Source organism: Lutjanus erythropterus, chromosome 6 (assembly GCF_056507025.1).
Source record: "Lutjanus erythropterus isolate fLutEry1 chromosome 6, fLutEry1.hap2, whole genome shotgun sequence".
Taxonomy (NCBI): domain Eukaryota; kingdom Metazoa; phylum Chordata; class Actinopteri; order Lutjaniformes; family Lutjanidae; genus Lutjanus; species Lutjanus erythropterus.
Window position 1 is genome coordinate 27232266 of NC_139322.1, and position 24242 is coordinate 27256507.

A 24242-nucleotide genomic window follows, 5' to 3' on the forward strand; every position below is an offset into this window, starting at 1 on the left:
TATATATATATATATATATATATATATTTAAAAAAACAATAGTAAAACTCGCTCTTTGTTTATAGCTCTATATACAAAACAGACTGTAAATAGTAACAATATGTACCAAGCTAACTGATAAAAGTGGCGTAACTAAGTTAAGGACAAAAAAAACACTTAGGCAAGTAGTGTAGCACTGACAGGAAGTAAACAAATGTGCAGCCTGTTAAACGGAAATATGTCAGACTGCATTGTGCAAGTAGAGAACTACTTTCTTGGAAGAAACCATCTTGAACCAGCTCTGAGTTTGCCCTCTAGATGTATACACTACATACTGTTAAGTGCCTTTGTGTTCCTAACAACACTACTACTCTTCCTAAAGCATTTCAAAAGACATCATATGACAGAACCTACGCTCTAATGTTGCTCTCCACTGCAGTGTTGCTTTTACTCTGCGTGAGAGCCTGATGGATGGAGCTGGCGAATAGTTGAAAGCCTCTGCCTTGTAGCCATGGTGAACACTGCTGAGCTGTGAAGGCAGTAGTGTAGTCCCCGCTTCTCCCCGGGCTTGTTTTTGTTCTTGCTCGAGATGACCAACAGAAAGAGTCTTTGACTGAGCAGCTGCGCTGTAATAACAGAAGCTATTGCTCACTCGCTTGCTCATCACCATTCCTCCAACCACAGCCTGACTTGCAGCCCTGTTTTCACTGTGGCGAATGAAGAGAATGAGACAGACTGCTTTAGGCAGTTTATGTTCAGGGAAATATTTTCAGTTCCATCACTGAACATTATATTATCAATACCTGTCAACAGACTTTTCCTTTTTTCTTCAGGTTGGACATTTAGATATGAACAACTGAAGCCAAATGGAAGTATTGAGGTCTGTCAGCCATTGAATTAAACCAGGGGTTCTCAAAGTGTGACCTGCAGGCCAAAGGTGGCCTGCAGAAACATTTTGTACAGCCTCCAAAGGTGACATATAATACATGCATTATATTTTTTGACAGAGTTCAGACTATTTTGAAGTGGGATTGTATGAGGTGGCCATTGACATTCAGCAAGTTACCTACAGTACATGCTGGTTTGCACAGCCCCAGTTTGGAGAAGCACGGGTGTCAAGAGTACCAGCATGGAAGCTAAGCAATGAACTCTCTGCCTCTCCAAACTGGGGGCATGCTGACCAGCATCTACTGTAGTCGCTACACTGGTTATTGCTAAGTATCTCACACAGCCCCGCTAAAAATAATCAGAAGTATCACTTTAATCACTTAATTTCAATTCTTTTACTTTAAATGGCCTACATTTAATACACTCCCCCCTTATCTATCAGGGTAGGAAAGACAACTAGTAGAAATCTACTGGTTTTATGGAAATAGTGGCATTTTTTTGCACATTTTGTGAAATTGCACAACTAAACTTTCTGCCATTTTTGTCTTGTGGGACAAGAAGAACTTTTCATTAATGACTTCATGGCTCATTTCTACACTTAAACTAAAGCTCAGTGTAGTCAGTGCAAAGAAGCTACTCAATCATTGTCAGCTGGTGATATTATATATTGCCAGGCTTTCTGGCAACGACTTAAGTCACTGAGTCACTTCTGGTTTGTCAGTGGAATTCACAGCAGCTACAGTACGTCTCTCCACATTTCTCTGACTGAAACTTGCCCCACAGTGTATTAATAGTTTATTTTTGTGTCACGTTCAGTGCTGCAGCAGACAGTCATTGTACCTCATTTGCAAAGGACCAGTAAACTACGTGATTGATTTTTATTATTATGTAGTCAAAATGTTTTACATTGATGAAACATTGAGTGTTTTCACTTAGCATTTCCGTTCTTAGATGAGTGTCCAAAACATGCTGTTTGTTGTCTGTTTCATTTATTATTGCTTTTTTTTATGACTGTACTTAAATCTATATTTCTGTTATATGTACTGTGAAAATATGCTTTTCTATGATAACACTTTTTTTCTATTTCTATTTTTCTGAAGAGTGAAAACAATTGTATCTCATGAAAATTTTATGAGAAATAAAAGGAAGTATTTGTTAATTAACCCATGTTTGAGAAGAGTATTTTGCTGTGATGACTGAATAATTGTGACTATAACTCGTATGTTATAATATCCGTATTTTCTAATGTTGTGACTGTTTACCAGTTCATGGTTAATATGCAGCTATAAGGTGAGTGAAACATCTGAAAGTTATCTCATCTTTAAGGCCCTGCATGGCTTCTGTTTTTTTAAGCGTTCAGGACAGACATTGACAGCATGTTAGCTTAACATTAACATACAGTGGCCTTACTGGTTTGCCCTGATAAACAGCATTTCCATTTACTTTGTGTTGAAAAAACAAGACAACACATTATAAATCGCTGTTGTTATTGCTGACCAAAGCAATCAAGTAGCTTCTTCAGTAGCTGGTCATAACCTGCAGAGTAAAGGACAGAAAACACAGTTATTATACACTTTAATATTTGTGAAAGTCTGCAAGTTTATCACAAACTGAACAAAATCCTCACTCTGTTCATCCAGTCGATGTAGGAGCTGACTTGTGTAAAGACAGTAGGCTTCTGGAGGACATTGCAGCCCTGACCAGAACCGAAGCTCACCACACCGTGGACGTCCCAGGAGCCATCATGGTTCTGGCAGTTCAGGGGGCCACCAGAGTCTCCCTGTGGGTAAGCACAACACACACACTGTTTACTAGCTGCCTATGTACAGACACTAGGGAGGTATGGCTATCAGTGACTGCATAGTCATGCTGAATTTGCCTTTCACACTATTTCAAAGTACATTTCCTTTCCTTGAACGTACTGCAAGGCTTTTATTATGCTAGATTGAAATGGTATGGGTGACATTTTTCAACATGGACCCTATTTCCCAATGTTTTGTGTCAAAAAGAACATCTAACTGTTTGAGTGACTAATAGGAACAACAGTTTTTGAAACTGGTCCAGCAGCGAGGGAGCGCACTACAGCCGACAGAAGCTAAACTGAACAACAATGTAATCCTTATGGGCAACTGTGCATTGACAGTGTATGTCCATTGAAGGTGCTTGTTTTTGCCACTGACAGGCTCAGATTGTTATTAGTGTATGGACAGGATCACTACAGATATAGACCTTTAAAAAGCTGCTTCAGCTGTTTTATTGCTAGTGCCAAACTTATCAAAACTCCCTTTGCAGAACTTTCATTTTAACACTGTCATCTTCTTTCAAACTCGACAGAAACAAAATAAAATTCACCAAAAACATCTTGGTTGGTCTCTCCACTTCTCCAGCAATCACCAACTTTTGTGACTGAAATAAACCCTTCATTCACAGCGTTAGAAATGAAAATTTCAGGGGGATAGTGAAAGACAGGTTGAACATCAGAGAAGCAGCAGGGAGAAACAGAGTGTACAGTCAGAACATTTTCATACCTACCTCAAATAATAAAGGGTTTATTTCTACAAAACAACCAGAGTTGATAATTGGTGGGACAGTGGAAAGGCAAACCAAGAAGTTTTCAGTGAGTTTTAATCTGTTTCTGTCAAGGTGATGATGATGATGATGTTAAAATTACAGTGTTGCAAAGGGAGTCAGGTTAGTCTGGTGAGAGCAGCTGTTCTTGGTCAAACAAAATGTTTACTAATCTTTACAAGAGCTCCCTCTCTGTTCCATTATGTTTTGGACAATTATCACTCAATTTTTAGTGGACTTACTTTTACAGCGTGGAGTTGCTTGGAGGGATTACATTTTAGCTTAGTTTTGCTTCTGCCAGCTGGAGTATTGTCCCTCAATATTGGACCACTTTCATACATTGTTGTCATCACTGCTCACATAGACAGAAAAACATGTGAAAAGAGGAACCAGGATGAAAAATACTGAGATTACCCTTTAAGATGACCCTTCCATGTATGAACTCACGTTACACCCAGCAGTGATGCCGTCACCTCCAGCACACACCATCTTGTCTGTTGCCAGGACACTCCACCAGTCGGGCTGTGAGCAGGTATCGTGTCCAACCACTGGCAGGAGCGCCTGCTGCAGGATGTCAGCTGGAGGGCCGCCAGCTGCAGGGAAGAAACATGCTGAACAGGTAAGAAACAAGATTTTGCTTTGAGGGAGGTGCATTCAGAGGAAATGGTGGGTGTTGGATGGAGATAATTTCTGCTGTTATAGATGATGTGAAAGGTAGAGGATGGTATTTAACAGATTTAATAGATTATACTGACTGTTTTTCAACCTAAACCCCATGAACATGTTATATCCTACCATTTATAGTTGTTTATACCTCAACTTCACACATAGTTTTACTATCTGTGCTAATAAAGTGTCCTCCACCCTGCTTCAGCTTCTAACAGTTCAATAATGCAAACGTGTGTTTAGTGTGTAGTAAAGACAGGAACCTCACAGGAAAGTCACGTGTCCATACGTTAGACTGATAAAAAGGTGCAAACCACGCTTTTTATCAGATTTCACAACATCTGTGCCAAAAGCAGGAAACTGAACATGATAAAGTCAGTTTAATCTAATATTAAACCAAATAAAAAGCACAGCTTTTGTTTATTTTTCATTGATAAAACAGATCAAGTCAACCCGAGCAAACTGTGAGTTTACCATTCTTAAAAACAAGATTCATCCTGGTTGCAAAGGTCAAAAGTATCACGTCACTCTGTCTGTGTTTAGTCAAGTGAAACTGTGCAGCAGTGGAGCACATTCCTTGACTCTAAAGGTAGTGTTTTAATAGGATTTGAATTAAAGGGACAGTTCATCCCATAATCAAAATTACATATTTTCCTTCCTGGCCTATAGTTTTATTTGTCCATCTAAATAGCCTTGGTGTGTGTTGCAAAGTTTTGGAGATAACAGCTGTAGAGATGTCTTTAACATAACAGAACTAGATGACACTTGGTTTGTGGTCCTCAAAGTGCCAAAAAACAAAAACAACATTTGAAAACTCAACAGATATGTCTCTTTTCACAAATCTTGACCTGGTTACTCAAGACAATCCACTGTGAGCATTTTCATGTAGGAACTATTTTCTTTCTACCAAACTACACCTGCCAACTGTATCGCAGCACAGAAGGAAGTTTGCATTTACTCAAGGACAAGAGGTTACAAGCAGTACAGGCACACTTACTTCCGTGTGGTGATATAGTTGGCAGGTGTAAGAAAATAGTTAAGACATGAGACTGAACAAGGTCTAGGGATTTGAGTGAGTAACTGAGTGATGATTTCAGGAAGGAGACATTGCTGTTGACTTTCTCAAATCTCTTTTTTGTGGGACTTTGAGAGTCACAAACCAAGTGCCAAGAAGCTCCATTATAATCAAGAGAGGGCAGACATCTCTTTCTCTCCAAAAATCCAAACATTAACTCAAATTCATTTTGATCATTATTTATCTCACTTGTGTGACAGTGTTCAATGGATACTGCATCTAAATTGCTCATGTATTGTATCCACCCCCAGTGCCTTTTTTTGTATTTTCTCTCACAAAAAATATAATCAAAAGATGATCTGATGGTCTGATGGTGGTCTGTGCTCTGGTTATTTATTAGGCTGATGGTTATCACATTTATATGACCAATTAAATGGTTGTGAAATATTCTCAGCTTTGACCTCAATATTTGACCTGAATATGACTGACAGGTGCACACTGGCTGTCTAGACAACATGAAGTTGGCGTGCAATATTGTAGGTCCAAGGTGTAAATTTGTAATGCAGATTCTCAGTGACTCATTGTGCTGAGGCTTATTCACTCACTGGAGAGTCGACCCCAGCCGGTGACATAGCAGGGGGCACCATGGGGCAGGACGACACCCCGGTCTGGAAGGCAGGCGGGCATGATTGTGTCAGAGAAGGTGACGGGAGAGGACAGCTTTATCAGGGCAATGTCGTTACTGTAAAAAGCAAAACAATACACCCACATTGAGGAGGTAATGACAAATAAAAACATGGTTTATCCTGTTTTGCTGCTTCCTCATTTTAAACAATACCAGTTAACTGATTGGTGATACTCTGTTTGCATACTGTGTGGTGACCTGCTGCTCTTCACTTGGACTCATGAGGTGATGTTGAACTGTGTGGGCTGCTGTTGTGGTTACCGGCTCAGCAGGATGTTGTAGTCCTCATGACTGATGATTGTAGCTGCCCTCCGAGCTATCGAGCCACCCTCGCTCGTCTGCAGGCTGTGTTTACCCAGCTCCACTCTGTAGTTGTAGCGGTCACTGTGGGATGGAAGATGACACAGTGTTTCCATACAGGGATTAGACAGTAGTAATGACTTCTGCCTGTGCGTACAACACTGTGATTAAGCTTGCAAAGGCTTAGCGGTCCTGTAGTTTGGGTGAGTAAACTATTTTTAACTGGCTGTTTTTAGATCTTACACTTTTTGTAAGAAATGTTTCTTTTTAACAGCCAAATCTCTTCACCGTGACGTTTGTACGACATTGTTCTTCTGTTCATTCCCCAAACCAACAGCTCTAACAGTGACAGAAAAAGACATGCATCATTTCCTGTTGATCGTGAGTGCTTCCTGGCACAGATATTTGGTTTGGCATAGTGAATATGAAAGCTCTTATTAACTTGAATACTTACAGTGTATAAATCGAATGAAGATGATACATTTAAGAAACTGTGTGTCAAGTTTTTCTAGTTCTAAACTTTGTGCTTATTCAAGTTCTGAAGGTTTGGAGTATATAGGGGTTAGAACATAATGACTGAAGTATTGTGTTTGTGAGCCTTTCAAAAAGTGCCGTACTGTAAATTTGATTATATTGACAACTTTCTGCTAGGGTTGAGTTAAACGTACTTGATACAGTGTGCAGCAGTGAGGACCCAGTCAGAAGAGATGAGGGTGCCTCCACAGACGTGGCTCCAGCGCCCACTGCTGTCTGACTGGAGCGAGATCTGAGCAGAGCCGAGCAGAGGCTCATTACTGTGCATTACTACACATTAAAATGCCATTTGATTGTCCTACAAATCCATTTCATCTGTAATTCTAATATATATCTGCTCTGAAGGAGAAATCTTTATCAGAAGTTACTGGAAGATTCAGACAGTAAATCTGTAAAAAAAAAAAAAAAAAAAGTAGTGTCACTTTTTCTATCTGTGGTGGTAAAAGGAAACCTTACCTGCCAGGGCCAGCTGTGAGGCCTGACGTCCTCTCCTGCCACCACCCGGCTCAGCACGGGAGGGAAGGTGGGAAGGCCACATCCATAGGCTGCGTCACGGAGAGTAATGTGTGTTGTAATTTTTGCACCAGACCATACATTAAAAAGTAGCTAATAATTTTATTATGGCAGTTTTTTGATTAATTATAGCCAAAAATGAACATCTGAGTTCAATGATGCTTAAACAAAACAGCTCTACAAGATGAGAACCTGAGGGGCGTAAGTGACATTTGACCAACTTTATAGGAGAGCCAAAACAGAAAATTACCATACTTTGTCCTGTCTTTCTTTATTAAATTCAGTCTTTAACATTAAAACTTCTTAAACACATAGATGACATTGTATTTTATGGACAAATTTTTGACATTTATTGAAAAATATGTTTTCCAATTTTTCTTTTATTTGGAAGAAAAAAAACTTTACATTAATCAGTAATCCATTCTTATAAAATATATAAATAGATTAACTTATAAAATTCGTTATTTAAATGTAATTAGTTCTATAAAATATTAATAACCATTTTGAAAAAGCTAGAGTCATTTGTGATAATCTATAAAATATCTATCAAAAGTAATCCTCCATCAAATAATTACTGCACTAAATTACAATTATTTACAATAATTTTAGCCAAATAACCATTTGATCACAAATAAAGATCAAACATTGGGAATGTTTAATATATAGCTTCAGATTGATTTGAAATGTTCTTCAGTATTTCCTGGAGCTTCTCTGTACCTCTATTCTCTGTGTCCTGTATTTTAAAAAGATTACACTCACACGCCTGTGGCCCCAAATAGTTCAGTGTATTCAGGGTTAACTCTTTGTTTTTGACTGATAATTCTGGATTGGTTTAGAATTTACATGTGCTCTTTTTTCAGTAGAAAGAGCTTATCAAGAGCTTTCATTTGATAGATAGACTCATTTTTTCCGAAAGACTAATATGTCACTATTCATCTGGATTACATTATAGCAAATTGATATGAAGTATTTTATGTGAGAAGATTGAAACTGTCTTACCGCCAGCTACCAGTAAAGTGAGAACCACCAGGCTCCTCATGACTGCAGAGTATGAAGCAGAAGCCGAAATCTTGTGTTAAGAACAGGCTTGTATTTATACTTTATGTTAGAAAGTTGTAAGCCGTGTAAAGAGTGTAGTGGGAAAACTGATGACATGTGCAGAAAGACAAACAAATTGTTGGAGACTGAGGACACAGCATATGGTTGATGATAGGATTTTCCCATCACTACCCCCACTGGGGAAGACTGGAGCCTTTTCTGTTATTTTCATTCATAAAACTAAACTAAAATATATATATATATATATATATATATATAAATGTATATATTTTAGAATAAAAGTAACTGAATATTCAGATATTGCTTTTCATATTTTTGCTAACCTGACAATTAAGACAAAAATTGTACAAAACAAAGAATTACACAAAATCTTGACATTTTATTTATAGTGCCACATTTTATTTATTATATATGTGTACATATTGGCTTTGATCCTTAAAGATTGTCCTTTTAATAGGCCACCATTTTCTGTGGAAGAGAGGATAGAGACATGTTAGATTTAGTGCAGTAACACATGGGATCATTTGTTTTAACAGATCCAGATCCTTTACTATTCTTATCTTTGAAACCTGAATGAAATAAAACAAATAAAACAGCTGTTATAGTTTTCCTGACTTCAGCGCCTGAAGTGATTTAGTGAGGCGTTCAGGAGCTTACAGAGTTCATCCAGTCGATGTAGGAGCTGACTTTGGTGAAGACGGTGGGCTTCTTTGCAAGATTGCACTTGATCCCGGAGCCGAAGCTGACGATGCCGTGAACCTCCCAGGCACCAGCAGCGTTCTGGCAGTTCAGAGGGCCACCAGAGTCACCCTGATTCATGTGACAGAAAACACGATCAGTGTGCAAATAATTCCACGTGTAACAATCACTTCTTGACCTTTAAGGACACTCAGTGTGTGCTTACTGTACATTACTTATGATACCCTACAGACATTTCTCTGAAATATGGATTGTTATTCACAAAAAAGGGATTTTAGACAAAATCATTTTCTGATCTTTGTGGGAATAGCATGCAGTATCAGGTGAAGAATCTCAGTTAAAGTTATTGAAATGTACTGGAACAGAGCACTTAGTGTTTGCAGTTGTAACAAATATTGTCATCATTGATCATGGGGGGGAATGTTCCCATCAAAGTCCATCCACTAAAAGTGCTTGTTTTTTCCACTGACTGACTCAGATTGTTATTTTAAGTGTCTGAAAATACTATGAGGAGGAACAGAGACGGACCTTTTTGTTAAAGAATACGACTCTTTTTGTTTAACCAGAAACAGTTGTTACATCGCACTGTTCACAGCCACTAGACTCCACTGACAAAAACAGTAAATTTACCTCACAGAATATGGGAGTAGCTGCTCTACGCTGCCTTGATCGTTTAGTTTATTAGTTATTGGGTCACTTTGGTTTTTAAAAGGGTTCGTATCCAAACTAACCCTTTTCCAAAACTTTCTGAATCTATTTGTCATTTAGACCCCCAAAATATGCGTGTGTAAAAATTTTTAAAAATACTGGAATTACCCTTTAAGTTGACATTCACATTGCTTGTTTTATTTGACCAAGAGACCAAAGCCAAAAGATTGTTAGTTTAATATTAATATTATATTAGTAATATTCATATTTTAGCTTAATGTTATTGGACTAAGAAAACCAGTCGATATCCTCTTCAAGAAGCTGGATCCAGAGAAAAAAAAATTACTTCATCAATTCTCAAAAGATAAATTTTGACTGATCGAATGATCGGCTTATCGCTCTACTGTTGGAAGTGTACAAAGAAATGATTAAAACATAGATAACAGATATATGTGCTAGTCATACGGAGCAAAAACAAACAAACAAAAAGATGATTCTCTTGTATAATGCACTTGAATCATGTGCCATTTTGTGTTATTAATTATTTCAGACTCACGTTGCAACCAGACACAACTCCGTCTCCGCCTGCACAGACCATGGTTTCCTTCACCTGGAAACCCCACCAGTCAGACTTGGAGCAGGTGGCGTGGTCCACCACGGGCAGGAGAGCCTGCTGCAGGATGTCAGCAATGGGACCTCCGGCTGTGTGGAGGAGAGACGGATACAAGCTCGAGTTCAGCTCAGGTAAAAGAAACACAACAAGGCTGTTTTATCAGACTGTAGCTTTGTTGGCAACAGTCTAGTTAGGTTGAGTTTCATTTCTTTATTGCCATATGCACAACAATAGCCCCTTTTCACTGCAGCCAGAAATAGCAGAGTAAACACAGTTATTGTTATTGATGATAGTAGGTAAGGTTCTGTTCCATTCAGGTCAAACAAAGTCAGGATGCTGCTATTGTGCATGTTGGCTCACTGGGAAGGCTCTGCGACACTAAATGGAACGGGACCTTAATTAGTATTATTGGCAACACTTGTGTTAAGCCAACTATTTCATATCAGTATGAAGTGAAGCAGTCACTGGCATCAAATCCTTAGTTCTAAGGTTCCTTCCAACAATGCTCATATGATATATACAAATAAAAAGTTAAAAACTAAGATATAAAGACATAAAACAGTGATGAAGTTAAGAATTAAATAAGACATATATATAAAAGAATAAAATAAAATATTGCAGTAGCCATGTAGAATGACTAAGGCTAACAAATATTGTTCATCTGTCCTATTAAACTCAGACAACAGTTAGAACTGTAATGGCTTTTTATTTCAAAATAACTGACCACTGTGCAGTAAAATATAATGCTGTCAGTAAAACAAGAGACAACTACAAGCAACAACAACATTTTAAGTTACTTTTCTTGATAGTAATGAATTTATGAATAATTTATTAAAGTAAAGTATTTTTGACAGATACTATAAGTATTACCTTCGATTAGTAGCCAAATAATAACAAATAAAATAGGAAAATAAGCTCTTGGAAGCAGTCTGGTATGGTAAACTGGGTGACATACACCCTAAAGCTGTTGAATATAAATTAAAAGCTCAGAAAACTAACTAACATAAATACTAAGACACTGTTAATATAATATTCTATTCAAGTAAAGAATGTTTTCTCAGCCGAAACTTTCAGGATTACAAATCGTTAAACACATAGTTAACTGATTTCTTCTGAGGACACTGTGCACTCACTGTAGAGGCGACCCCATCCAGTAACATAGCAAGGCTCGTTATGAGGCAGGGTGACACCAGCAGCAGGGACACAAGCAGCCATGATGGCGTCAGAGAAGGTGACGGGAGACTCCAGTTTGATCAGGGCGATGTCATTACTGCAGAGCAAACACACATATTTAGATTCGTCATAGACCTGCAACCGTTATCACCTGTAATGTTTACTGAAATGATCCTTGATCTTGACTTTCCTTTATGAAAAGTAATTTTTTTTTTCTATTACCGGATGAACAAGGGGTTCCACTTCTCGTGCACAATGATGTTGGCGGTGCCCATGAAAACAGCACTGTCCTCTGTCTGAACCAGGTTGTGCTTTCCCAGGGCCACTCTGTACTCCCTGCCACTGCTGTGAGTTGACAAAACGAAGAATATAAAGTGATGATTTAGCTCTGAGATCATTTTCAATTAGATCACATTTCTAAATAAAACAATCGCTAGCCAGTTACCAGCCATGTTACATGCATTTTACTCTACTGTTATAAAAGTGGAATAAAAGCTGAGATAATTCACCATCAGCTTACAATCTGAACTGTTTTCAGATAAGTCGCATTATGAGAACCCATCATGAATGGTTGTTGGGCTCCACTGTGTCATACCTGATACAGTGAGCAGCTGTGAGGACCCACTGGTTAGAGATCAGAGTACCTCCACAGGTGTGTCTCCACTCGCCCTGTCTGTTGTACTGCAGGGAAATCTAAAACAAACACATTCGTATTGTATTTTGTCTTGTTCTATTTATGCTACTTGAATTATTTTCCTTGTTGGTGTCTTTTAACCTCCTAACATATTTAACATGCGAGGACAATTGACCGAGGTCTCTGTGGAGCTGAAGGATAAACTACTGTGAGAAACAACCATTACACCAGTTTTTAATGTCATCTGAAGATTTAAAAAAAAATTATTTTTTTTTTCAGGAAAGTTACAATCAATTTGCATATTTTATAAAATCAAAACAGAGCACATTATATGACATCAATAGGAAATAATTGGTTGACAAGTCATGAAAAATTGGAATGATAAATGGAATAAAGTACCTGTGACAAATGATCAAAAGTATTCCTCTGACATCTGTGGGTACCCCAGTTCATCGGTTAAGCATTGTCCTAATGCATTTATTTGCTTTGTGTAAAGCTCTTCGAATTGAACATTTTCTGACTTGACATTGATCGAAATTGTGAGTTTTAGTCTCCGGTCTACTTGTCTCATACTGTGCTGTATATTTTAGCTAAAAGCCTATAATGTACTTCACTCTCTTGAAGTCTTTTTTCAGACAGTTGATATCTTGTTTTCTGAGTAAAACTGCTCGCTCAGCATGTTTTACCTGCCAGGGCCAGCTGTGAGGCCTCACATCCTCTCCTCCAACCACCCTGCTGGTCACCACAGGGGAGAAGGTGGGCACGCCGCACCCGTAGGCTGAGGGGACAGACAAACAGATTCTGTTAAAACTGTGAACACGTGAACACAAGTGTTAATCTGCAGTCGGAGAAATCCTCTATGTGAACATGGCTCAACACAGACAGCTGTAACAGCGTCGTATGTAGGGAAGATTCTTACCACCAGCAACAAGGAGAGCGAAAACCACAAACTTCATTGTGTCTGTATCTCTACAGTTTGCCGTAAAACATCTGTTATATTTATATGTGTCATGATGTTATGTAACCAACAAAAAGTGGATCAAATTCTTGGAAGTTTGCCTTTGATGAATTAACCCTGGGGTGGAGCTAAGTGCACCTGAAAATGGCTAGAAATGACCAGGAATATCAGGCCAAGGCCAAACTGTCCTGGAGCTGTGTGATGTTTGATTCTGAACTTGTTTGTTGAACAAGGCAGTGGAAATTAAGACTTGTTAGACTTCAGCATCAGGAGCTAGATTTGACAGAAAGAGCCTGTTTCTCCTGACTGGACTGTAGTACTTAAATACAATTAAGCAGTATAAAGTTATTAGTGCAGTGAAATTCTGGATGTTCACAAGGCATGTACTGTATCTCCATAAAAACAGGTCTGTTCATGAGGTTTGATTGCAAAAAATCTGCTCTTTAATATTGTTGATAAAACAGTGATTCTTCTACACTGAGTTTTACATAACAGAAAAATTATTTCAGTGGTTGACGAAATATGTGATTTTACATAAAAGTCAGCATTTGATCTTAAATTTTATAAAACAAGTTGGAGATTGATTGTACATCATTAAAATTATATTTAATTCTAATAATCACCCCTACAAAACAACAAGTGTTTCATGTGTCTAAACTGCGTACTGTATAATCATAATAAAACTCTGGTGTAAGATTGGTTAAAATAAATTGTTTTGTTGTACATATTATATGCTCACAAATATTTCTAAAATCTACAAAAGCACACACCGAATTACCTATTTTGCAGTTCTGCTTTGAGATCGTTTATATCCAAATGTGGGACTGGGTAATTAAGGCTTACATGTAATCAGGATTACATCAGATTACAAAAAATAAGTAACTTTAAACCCAGCTCAGATTACACTTGAAAAAAGGTGTAGATTAGTTTATTAGATTATAGTTACTTGATTACATTTTTTTTTTTATTGCATCTTTGAAATATGGCAGTTTTAAGATGAAACTTGAATAGCAGCAACAAGAACTTTCCCTCCCAGAAACCCCAGCATTCCACATGTTGAGAACACAACAACAACAACAACAACAACAACAACAACAACAACAACAACAACAACAGTACACCTGTTGTTTGTGCCTGTACTGCTTTTGTATGAGCACTGACATTTGACCAACTGTAAATGCAGAATGTGCTGAATTAATTTTATTTGCATTTTAAGATGTTTGTAGAGAAAAGGGAACATTTGTGGAACTCCCCACCAACACTTTTGATGTAGTCTAAAAGCATTCAGAATAGGTTTTATGTTTTCATAGACAGAGTTGGGTCAGATTGCTTTTTTTATGTAAACATACACAGTAAGATGCATTTAAAGCACAATTTCTGTCACCCAGAGCAGAAACTGACTTAAGAACCAGAATCAGGTTTATTGCCAAGTAGGTTTACACAAATGAGGACTTCACCTGAGGGTTTTGGTGCATAACAAACATTGTAAGTAGAAATATATATGAAAAAGACAAAAGCTTAGATAGAAATTCAAAAAATGACAATAACATATAGAAAAATATTAGAAAATATGTGCAGTATGTCATTTAAATTGGAGAGCTGTACAGTTTTGTGTAGGAATGTTCAAAGTATTCTCCAGCATTCTCTGTGGTAAAAGCCTGGTGACTAAAGTTTAAAGTCAACACTGTATGTTCACATATAAAACCAGGGTCATATTTTTATTTAATTTGATAGAAGAACATAAATGGACCGACCATTTTAAATGACCATATAACCACAGAGTGTGACCATCATCTCTTATGTAAAGTGACCAGCTCAGGTCACCGTGAGACACCTGTGAGGTTCACACAGAGGTTGAGCCAGGGAGATAAGGTGTATTTGGGGATATTTGTGGTTACTTATCTTCAAGGTTGATTTATTTTTCCCACCCAACTTTTCCAGGCTGCTCTGAGAGAAATGTTAGGCAACATATTCCAGGTCTTTGAACGGGTCTGTTGAAGCAGTATATAAGGAGGATCAGCTCCCCCTGAACCTCCGCTGAAGACAGTCACCATGAAGTTTGTGATCTTGGCTTTGTTCGTCGCTGGTGGTGAGTTTTACTATTCTGACCAGATGATTGCTAACAATCAACTGTCCACATTCTTTCAAATGAAGAGCTGTAGAAATTTGACATGAAGCACTGAGTTTATTTGATATTCACATTTTATCCTAATGCTATAAAAAATATTTGTAACATTTATATTCAAAGAACAGCAAAGTCTGCCATATATAGATCACCATATTCTGTACTGTTCTTAGCCTACGGGTGTGGGCTGCCCACCTACCCTCCTGTCGTCACCAGGGTGGTCGGTGGAGATGATGTTCGTGAGAACAGCTGGCCCTGGCAGGTATGTCCATTTTTATATACTTCTCCTTTAAATTCTGTCCATTTCCTAAAGTCATAAAATATTAAAACACAACACATGTGCTGTTCGCTCTCCTCAGGTGTCTCTGCAGTACAAGAGTGGCAGCAACTTCTACCACACCTGTGGTGGCACCCTGATCTCCAACCAGTGGGTCCTCACTGCTGCTCACTGCATCGGGTGAGGCTAAAAAGTTAAAGAAATATAAATCTATTCTAACTTTTATTCAGTGATATAATTCAAGAAAAGAAGAAGCTGAAAAAAAAATATTTTTTTCTCAAAAAATAACTCAAAGTGATCCATCAGTTATCAAATTATCAAAATAGTTGTTGATTAATTTAATAGTTGACAACTAATTGATTAACCACCTAAGTTGGCTGTTCTAATAAAGTGTTTTTGTATATATTCCAGCTCAGAGCATCTCTGACATGTGTTTCTGTTTTTGTTTTTTGTTTTTTTGTGGTCAAGCAGCAGTCGCACCTACAGAGTGTACCTGGGAAAACACAACCTGAAGAACAACAATGAGGCTGGTTCCATCGCTATCAGCCCCGCCAAGATCGTTGTCCATGAGCAATGGGACTCTTACAGAATCCGGTTGGTTACGTCCTCTCCCTTCATTTGTTACATTAGACTACATATTGTTGTTCTTACCTTTTTGTTATCAGTGTTTTAGTCATGCTCATCAACATTCTGTTTCTAAATGTCTTATTTGCATTCATGCTCCAGTAACGACATTGCCCTGATCAAGCTGGCGACTCCCGTCACCTTCACTGATAGCATCATGGCTGCCTGTCTGCCCACCTCTGGTGACATCCTGCCTCACGACGCTCCCTGTTACGTGACTGGCTGGGGCCGTCTCTGGAGTAAGTTATACCAACTTATGACACAAAGAGAAGGACAATAATGTCCTGCCATATCTTTAATTTTGTAAGTTTTTCTGAGCACAGCAACTTCTGGACTTTCTCGGCTCTGCTTTAAGATACATTTGGAGTTTCACCGCACTCAGGAGATTAAATGTGGGGGGAGCGATTCCTGAGAAAGATAGTTAACTTACTCTTTGGGTTTGGGTCTTTCTTCAGAATAGCTTACCCTACATTCAATAGTAAACTGAAATATCATTGGCCAATAATTTGAACAAGTGGTTGAGTCCAGTTTCATCATCACTTTTAACCATGTGTTAGTTTTTTCTCTGGCTCATAGTTCTATGACTTGTCTAGCCTCAGATACTTTTGGATCTTTTCATTTTTACCTATTAATGTAAATATAAAGAAGGTTACATAATGCAACACAGATATTTTAAGAATTACACTTCCTTTTCTCCTCATTCTTTAAATTAGTGAAGTTACCTACATTATACAAGCTCAAGCAAAGAGATGGGATCCATAATCTCTATTAATCCTTACAAACCTTTCTGATCTTTAACAAACTTTTACAATTTAAGAAATGTTCACATGCTCTTGAATGGAAGCTGGACTGAGTAGGCCTAGTTTTAGAAGAGATTCGACCTCTAATAAGGTGGTCTTGACCACAGCCCTGAATCTGAATGTCCTGTTTTCTTCTAAAGCTGGAGGTCCCATCGCTGACATCCTGCAGCAGGCTCTCCTCCCTGTGGTCGGCCACGCCACCTGCACCAGGTACGACTGGTGGGGCAACCTGGTCACCAGCAACATGGTCTGTGCTGGAGGAGATGGACAGCTGGCTAGCTGCAACGTGAGTCTGATTAATTTAATTTCACAAACTCATGTGATGTTTAATAACAGCTTGAGTAAAAACTAAATCCCAGCTCACTCAAATCTGTCTCTGTTCCCTTTCAGGGAGACTCTGGCGGTCCCCTGAACTGCCAGAACCCTGATGGCTCCTGGGACGTCCACGGTGTGGTGAGCTTTGGCTCCAGCATGGGCTGCAACTACCCCAAGAAGCCCTCTGTCTTCACCAGGGTCAGCGCCTACATCGGCTGGATCAACAATGTGAGTGAAAAAGGACTGGATAGAGAAATATTTGTCCAAAAGATCTCATGACTTTTCTCTCTCTGGAGAAAAAGCAACTGACTGTTGACCAGCATTATTTTCAGAAAAAAATCAGGAAGACCTTAACTACTGATGGACAGCCATTTGTTTGTGGCTCCTAATATAAGACAAATATCTGAGAAATGTTTTCATGCAAAAGGAGGAAAAAATAATTGTACATTTTTAATTGAATTTTAAAAAATGCAAAAATGTACATATTTGCCATAAATTACTAAATGAAATTACAGACATTTTGAAAGGTATACAATAATCATCATTTTAATTTCAACATGTTGACCTGTCAGTAGCTCAGAAGAGAAGAGTGCAGATGTTGTGGTAAAGAGGTGCTGTTGCTCTGGTGCCCTCTAGTGGCGTATTTTAAAACATCCTCTGTGCTTTTCTCTTTTCCAGGTGATGACCTCCAACTAAGCTGTGGATCGGTTTATATCACTGTTGGTTTTTGCACTAGACCATCAAATAAAGAATGTAGTGGATAATCCAGTGCCTCCTGTGTTTTCTTACTCAGATATCATAATGCTACTGCCTCATGCCATCTTCAATTCATTTTACTGTGATCACCACCAATTACACAAAGTACACTTGATCAGTAATAATTGCCTTTTGAACTACCGATAACACCTGTACACCTGAACAAATTCACATAAGGATACGTTTTGTTTCAAAAATATATTTTGGCATTATTTTAATCAAGTCTGGGTGAAACAGCTGTAAAATTTATGGCGATAAAATGTCTTAGTTAATATTAATTATTAATGATAATTTTTAATGACCTATTTTTAATAAAGACCAGGTTGAATTAACCAATTCATTTGGATTTAATGTCTTATTGGAATTTAACTACTTTAACAAAACACACAGGGAAGAGACTTAAAAAAGACAAACAAAAACCTACCATAGTGGTGAGTTGATCTGTCCTTTTTTAAAATTAACAATTACTAATGTCACTTATAGCACTCTCCATTATCAAGGAATATGACTGGCCGTTTATGAGCCTAGGCATATTTGTGCCCAGGCTTAATTTCAACTGCATTATTTTATAGTTATCAGTCATAACATTGTTGATAGGAACATTTATACATAGAAATCTCTACAACAACCCTGAAGTCCAGTGGAAAAACACAACCTATTATGAGTTGGAAAAAAGTAAAAAGAGCACAGGATGTACTGAATATTTCAAAACTGAAATTGCTGACTATGGGGCTGTCTAGCAGCAATGTAACAGCACCATAAATTACATTTATGTTGGTGAAGCTAACAAGTTATGTTCATTTATAACGTTGATTTAATAAATAGTTTAAAAAAAAATAGTAACTCATTTAATCTTTTCTTAATTTTTTACATGTATTTTTTGGCAAAATGTAAGTTATCACTATTTTGACGTGTAGTTCCTGTGAATAACTTTTAGTGAGAAACATGCCATCCTCACGTAGAGACTGTTTTTACAGGGAGTACAGAGGACTGATCATTATGATGTCACAGAGAATTTGACCTTTGACGTTTTGGATATGAATGATCACCTCATCATTTTATCCTATTAACTATGTGCCTGAAATTCTACCATAATTATTGTATGCATTCTTGAGTTATGTCCAAAAATAAATTTGTGAAGTCAATGTGACCTCGACCTTTGACCCCCCAAAATCTAATGAGTTCATCTTTGAGTCCAAATGGATGTCTGTGCCAAACCTGAAGAAATTCTATAGGTGTTCCTGAGATACTGCATTCACACGAATTGGACAGGCAGACAGAGAACTTGAGAGCAAAATGCTTCCGGCTACAGCTGTCATCAGCACAGCCATGCAATTAATATATTATCTTGCTGTCATACCTGTGGAAAACTCAGATGATGGTGTTTGAATGGCTTCAGGTGGAACAGTGGCTCTAGAATGCTTTTTCTTCAAGCCTCTTCCTGGTTCACCCTCCCTATGAATCATACAACAAACCTGCGATAACTCTGCACAATATTACAGTGGAATTAACTGCATGAATGACATGAATGTGGTTACTGACTAAATGCCAACTGACAAGAGCACCAACCTTGCAGTTCCCTGTGTGGTCTTCTGGGCATCATGGTTAAAAATAGAAGGTACAAAATCCAGGCTGTCACTGTCCTTCAATGGCTTACCTGATATGAAAACATTTGACGTTAAGGCCAGAAAACACTCGCAATGTTAAAAAACCTAACATGGCAAAAGTCAAGAATGCTAATTCACATTTATGGTTTCTGGGCAAGTCAGTGACAATATACAAATACAAATATACAAAACACAGGTAAAAAAAAATAAAACTAAAATGTGTAACATGTCAAGTTACAAGTGTTCACAATTCTGGTTTACTTAGCTGTCATTGCTAGAGATAGATCTTAAAAGTCGGACATGTAAGGCACTTCCTTAATGCATTCTAGTATTTACTTCCCTTGACTGATTTGCACAGTTTGTCCAAATATGGGTGATATGATAATATTATATATACCATGCAACTACATAACATTTTGCACTATTGTTTATACTGCAGCTGTCCCTGTGAAATATCTATGTGAGTTGGACCTTTGGGGGTTGTAGAGAATCATTAGACTTTTTCAATATTTTGACTTGTCACAGTATGAAAAGCTCAGGTGTTACTGGTATCATTAATAATGGCCATGCAAATGATGACAGTAAGACAGTGGAATAGCGTGCCCAAATACCAGGACCCTGAAACTGAAGCTAAATGGATTTCACTTCATTGTTCACAGTTGAACTTTTCAACACTGACATACCAAAATGATGATCATGGACCATAAACCTTTTTTTTTTTTTTTTTTTTTTTTTTTTACAGCAGCCACATTGATACTAATTAAGTTTTTGTTCCATTCAGGTCAAACAGAATACATTTTGGCTCACTGAAGAGGCTCTGCTACACTAAAAGGAACAGGACCCAAGTATCGTTGAAAACACCCCCTTTAGTGTGTTTCATATCAATATGGCCGCAGTGAAAAAGGTCTATTAAACCTCCTTTAAGCGTCGAAGTTTAATATTGTTACTACTGATCACACTGAACATAAAGCAAGTCACTTTAATAGGTGTCAAATACTTGGTATTAGAAATAACGAATAAGAAAGACTACAGTGAGACAACAATTACTAACTCTACATCTCAAATCTACATTGAATTTAAATTTCACCATGAAGCCACAATAACCAAGATATCAGAAATACTAAGATGAGTTCCCCCAGCTCAACTCCACCCCACAATGAAAATGCTGACTAACAAAAAGTCAGTAAAATTTCCTGTTATGTTTAATAATTTCATATATTCACTTCTGTGTTAAAGTTTTGTTTATTGTTGTATTATCACTTGAATGGTGTGAACACAGAGACTAATTTCTGAATGTGTGTGGCGGACATTAAATTGTCTTTTTTGGTTTTTGTTTCTCTTGCACTTTGAGCATGTTTGTGGAACTGAATTACTTGTAATTCCGACTATGTCCGCTAGGGTAAAATTGCTGCACAGCCTGTCGCTGTTTCAGGGATGGCTCTCATGCCGACGGACAGCGAGGAAGAATTTAGTCGCCATGTTGGATTGTACCTGCGCTCAGTCAAGTGCTGTTGTAGCGTTTACACGTGGCTGCCCTTCGCTAGGTTGGTTCATTTAATGTTAACAAATGTTTTTTAGTAGTACTTCTTTGAATAACCACTCAGGAGAAGGTTAGCACAGTATAAACATCGGAAATTGACTGCTAACATAAAACTGCCGAGTTCATGTCGTCATTTGTTCTGGCAGATAATTAATGTTTGCTAACTCTAAATAGTTTGGTGGCGCCAGGCTAAAAACACACACTTTCCTCTCTTTGTTAAGGTGCTCAGGCGTCATTTAATAGTATTGTACATATCAATATATCTTGTAATATGTAGAGAAATCGCCTGCCACCATGTGTCAGCTTTTGTTAAACAACTGTAACACAACCCCTCCATGAAAAAAATACATTGTTGGCTTAAGGTAAGCATTACCTTTAACTAACATTAAACGACTTTGTCCTTAAATTAATCACAGTCTTTTCCTGATTTTATTTTCCGAAATTTTAGTGCTTTTATTTTTCTGGCTGCCTAATTTTCTAACATGCTAACAGGCCAGAACATTCTTACAGTTGGCGTAGTCATATCGCCAAAGTAATGGTTGTATGCAAGTTAGATGTCTTGCACTAAATTTAGTCCAGTTCTACAGACCAAGGTTAAGGTTAGACAATAGCTGTATAGTTAAAGCTATTTCAAGCACAAATGGATAAGTACATGATTGTGTAAACAAGCTAACAGTAGTGGTGAATTTTCATTTTCAATCGGTCGGAACAAGTCTGCTTAAATATGTCTGACATTGGTCCATTTACCTCTGGATTTCAAAGTTAGTGTGATCCCACTGCAGCATTCATACAAGATTGCGTGCCAAAACATGTTTATTTAACAAAGAAAATAAAAAAAAAGAATTCATAACCTCTGAAAGTTCAGCACTGTATAGGTACCTAAATCAGTACACCAGTTACAGGCCACATGCCGCCACTTATTGTATGGATGATGGCACAACAGTAATAAGAAAGAGGACAAAATAAATAGAGGATTGTGGTTTAGTTGTTCAGCAAAAACTAAAATTCTGAGGATGTCAGCAAAATATAATTTGTGGGATTTTGCGGTGGGAGGCATTTAGACCTGCTTCACATGAGGACTTTGGATCCATGTGTATCTTTTTGTACTCATTTTGCATTTCTTGGCCTTTTTTTTGTCTTTCGTATAAAGAGAGAAGTGGAATTAAATGCAGCAAAGGGCCTCAGGCTGGAATCTAACTCGGACTGCTGACGCAAGGACTCAACCTATGATACATGGGATACACGCTCCACCAGGTGAGCTACCAGGGCGCTCCTGCATTTTCTTGGTAATTTTGTATTTAGACTAACTGATGGCATTTAAACAATTTAATGAAATAAGGAAAGAGGCTTGTTTAGGAGCTAGTTCTTGTATCGGATGTTTTCTAGAAGAAAAAAGTCTCCTCACTAAGGTGAGCCTTGCAGTGAGTTTTTAAGAAACAAAAAATGGTGCAATCTGCTTTTATGTGTACTTAAAAGTCCATCATAAGGTGACTGGTTTAGGACAAATTACTTTAAGTCTGGCTTGTTTTCATATTATCAAATCACTGTTTGTTGATCTGAAAATTTTACTTTACAGAGTCACTCATAACATTTAGTTTTAATTTTCCCTGTGCTTCCTCTTATCAAATATGATAGCCTATCAATTTCTGCTGAAAAATTTTAAGTATTTGGTTTCAAACATTCATGAGCTCCATAAGTTAGTACAATCCCAGGGCTTTCTTTAAGCAAGTCTTTTCTGCTTTCAATTCCACATTAAAAATATATAATCTGATATAAAGTCTTATGCAACATATACAAAATATGATGGTCCTGCACTTTTTTAATTAATAGCACCATCATACTCATCAGTTTTGGATAAACTTCCTATTAAATTTGTGCTGCTAACTTTAACTTTTAGGTGCTACAACAGCTAATCTTTATCTTTTACTGATTACTTCATTGTATACAGAGGTCATGTTTGACAGTTGTAAAGCACAAGCCATTTTGGACTATAAGTATAAAGTGCAGGATGTAGGATATTATTATTGCATAAGATAAAAATGAACGGGAAAATTCACGTCACAGGGGCTTACAAGATGCATAGATTAGTAACTTTAAAACACCTAAAAGAATACTATATATTTATGCACACATACAAATGTAGTGCCATTATTGTTGCTTACACTGTTCATCATCACCTTCAGCACTGATATAAATAAACAAATTGGCCTGCATGACTGTCTTGACTTGGACCTTTTGGCATTTTCTTGTTTTTAAAATAGAGGAGCAGATCGTGAACTCTGGTGACTAAAAAGTCTAGGAGGACAAGGCTTTTTATAATGCAGGACATGGGTGGGTAGGATGGTTCTAGTTCCAAACTAAAAATATTTTTAATCAGGATCATATTCTACTCCCAATCTAGACCACCTTTCTCTGGGAAGAGACACGCATAAAATGAACAGAAACCATTATTACACCCACTTTGCAGTACTATTTTTCTGTGTTACAGGTTCTTTAGTCACAACCCCAATTACTGTCCTGTCTTGTACCTGGAAAGATCTCATTTATAAGCACGATGTTCCACAGTAATTATTAACAGTGCCCCTATTTTGCTCCCAGGCCTCATTTGCATGTTAATTATCATTAGCAACACAGGAAAACAAGTTGTGGCAGCAGCTTTAAATAAGCAACCTTATCTTTCAGTTCTCCTCCACTGTTCCTCTGATTAGTTTAGATGACTGCTGTTATATTTTATAGTTGTGCTTCAGATTACAAGCTTTTACCTTTGTTGACACTTTGCTTACAACCATAGATTACAGTACCATAGATATTGTAATTTATCATGTGACTTAATGCTCAGGTGGCTGGGACAGGTGTCTGTTTGGTATTTGGAGGGGTAGAGAGTTGGTTTAAATGCCTAATGTAAAAGGACTAATTCTAAAATAATTAATTTGCAGTCATTAACACTGCCAGAAAGATGGGTCATATTAGGTTGATTGTTATTTACACGTCATTAGTTTTTGTCAGCCATTAAGAGTATGGAAACCAGGACTTTAATATGTGAATCTCTTAAACCGTGTAACACAACTGACAGAGCTCCAAGAAAGCGAACAGCTAGGTGCTTTTAAAAATGAAAATGATTTAAATCTCAGAGGAGAAATAGTTTGTGAAATCATAACAACATATACCAAACATCCAAATAAAATGAGAAAGTTAAGCAAAGTTGAAAGTAACCAGTAGGATTATAATGGACCTCTACAGTATACAGGGAATTGATATAAAAAAAA

General features: G+C 37.6%; 3 protein-coding genes and 1 long non-coding RNA gene across 4 annotated transcripts in view; 2 read left to right on the forward strand and 2 right to left on the reverse strand.

The window, feature by feature from the left end:
- Positions 1-2109: 2109 nt before the first annotated feature.
- On the reverse strand, positions 2110-8314 carry LOC146325427 (chymotrypsin-like elastase family member 2A). Its single transcript, XM_084721460.1, has 8 exons — positions 8148-8314; positions 7092-7180; positions 6770-6867; positions 6063-6185; positions 5722-5858; positions 3883-4028; positions 2495-2647; positions 2110-2403 (listed from the first exon to the last, which is right to left on the reverse strand). Exons 1-8 carry the CDS (start codon positions 8185-8187, stop codon positions 2386-2388), a joined length of 804 nt encoding a protein of 267 aa, XP_084577586.1. The 5' UTR covers positions 8188-8314; the 3' UTR covers positions 2110-2385.
- A 270-nt stretch (positions 8315-8584) lies between these two features.
- LOC146325428 (chymotrypsin-C-like) lies at positions 8585-12965 on the reverse strand. The gene is made up of 8 exons (XM_084721459.1): positions 12894-12965; positions 12661-12752; positions 11936-12033; positions 11563-11685; positions 11301-11437; positions 10111-10256; positions 8865-9017; positions 8585-8675 (listed from the first exon to the last, which is right to left on the reverse strand). The coding sequence occupies exons 1-8, from the start codon at positions 12928-12930 to the stop codon at positions 8658-8660; spliced, it is 804 nt and encodes a 267-aa protein (XP_084577585.1). The 5' UTR covers positions 12931-12965; the 3' UTR covers positions 8585-8657.
- A 1988-nt stretch (positions 12966-14953) lies between these two features.
- Positions 14954-17837, forward strand: LOC146325429 (chymotrypsin-like elastase family member 2A). The gene is made up of 8 exons (XM_084721461.1): positions 14954-15021; positions 15231-15319; positions 15417-15514; positions 15806-15928; positions 16061-16197; positions 16899-17044; positions 17149-17301; positions 17752-17837. Exons 1-8 carry the CDS (start codon positions 14985-14987, stop codon positions 17767-17769), a joined length of 801 nt encoding a protein of 266 aa, XP_084577587.1. The 5' UTR covers positions 14954-14984; the 3' UTR covers positions 17770-17837.
- Positions 17838-22123: 4286 nt separating this feature from the next.
- LOC146325430 (uncharacterized) overlaps positions 22124-24242 on the forward strand; it is a 70230-nt gene continuing 68111 nt past the window's right edge. Inside the window, exon 1 of the long non-coding RNA XR_014770650.1 lies at positions 22124-22230. This is a non-coding gene — a long non-coding RNA (uncharacterized LOC146325430). The remainder of the gene's footprint in view (positions 22231-24242) is intronic.

What these genes read in the sequence shown, in the direction of transcription:
- LOC146325427 (XM_084721460.1), bottom strand. Translation starts at nt 8,187, where the DNA reads ATGAGGAGCCTGGTGGTTCTCACTTTACTGGTAGCTGGCG. An exon ending in ACTGCTGCACACTGTATCAA is followed by an intron (nt 6,186 to 6,769) that starts GTACGTTTAACT and finishes TCCATCCCACAG; the next exon opens with TGACCGCTACAACTACAGAG. An exon ending in GCATCACTGCTGGGTGTAAC is followed by an intron (nt 2,648 to 3,882) that starts GTGAGTTCATAC and finishes GCTTACCCACAG; the next exon opens with GGAGACTCTGGTGGCCCCCT.
- LOC146325428 (XM_084721459.1), bottom strand. Translation starts at nt 12,930, where the DNA reads ATGAAGTTTGTGGTTTTCGCTCTCCTTGTTGCTGGTG. An exon ending in ACAGCTGCTCACTGTATCAG is followed by an intron (nt 11,686 to 11,935) that starts GTATGACACAGT and finishes GTCAACTCACAG; the next exon opens with CAGTGGCAGGGAGTACAGAG. An exon ending in TGGAACCCCTTGTTCATCCG is followed by an intron (nt 11,438 to 11,562) that starts GTAATAGAAAAA and finishes TTTGCTCTGCAG; the next exon opens with TAATGACATCGCCCTGATCA.
- LOC146325429 (XM_084721461.1), top strand. Translation starts at nt 14,985, where the DNA reads ATGAAGTTTGTGATCTTGGCTTTGTTCGTCGCTGGTG. An exon ending in AGAACAGCTGGCCCTGGCAG is followed by an intron (nt 15,320 to 15,416) that starts GTATGTCCATTT and finishes CGCTCTCCTCAG; the next exon opens with GTGTCTCTGCAGTACAAGAG. An exon ending in TGGGACTCTTACAGAATCCG is followed by an intron (nt 15,929 to 16,060) that starts GTTGGTTACGTC and finishes TTCATGCTCCAG; the next exon opens with TAACGACATTGCCCTGATCA.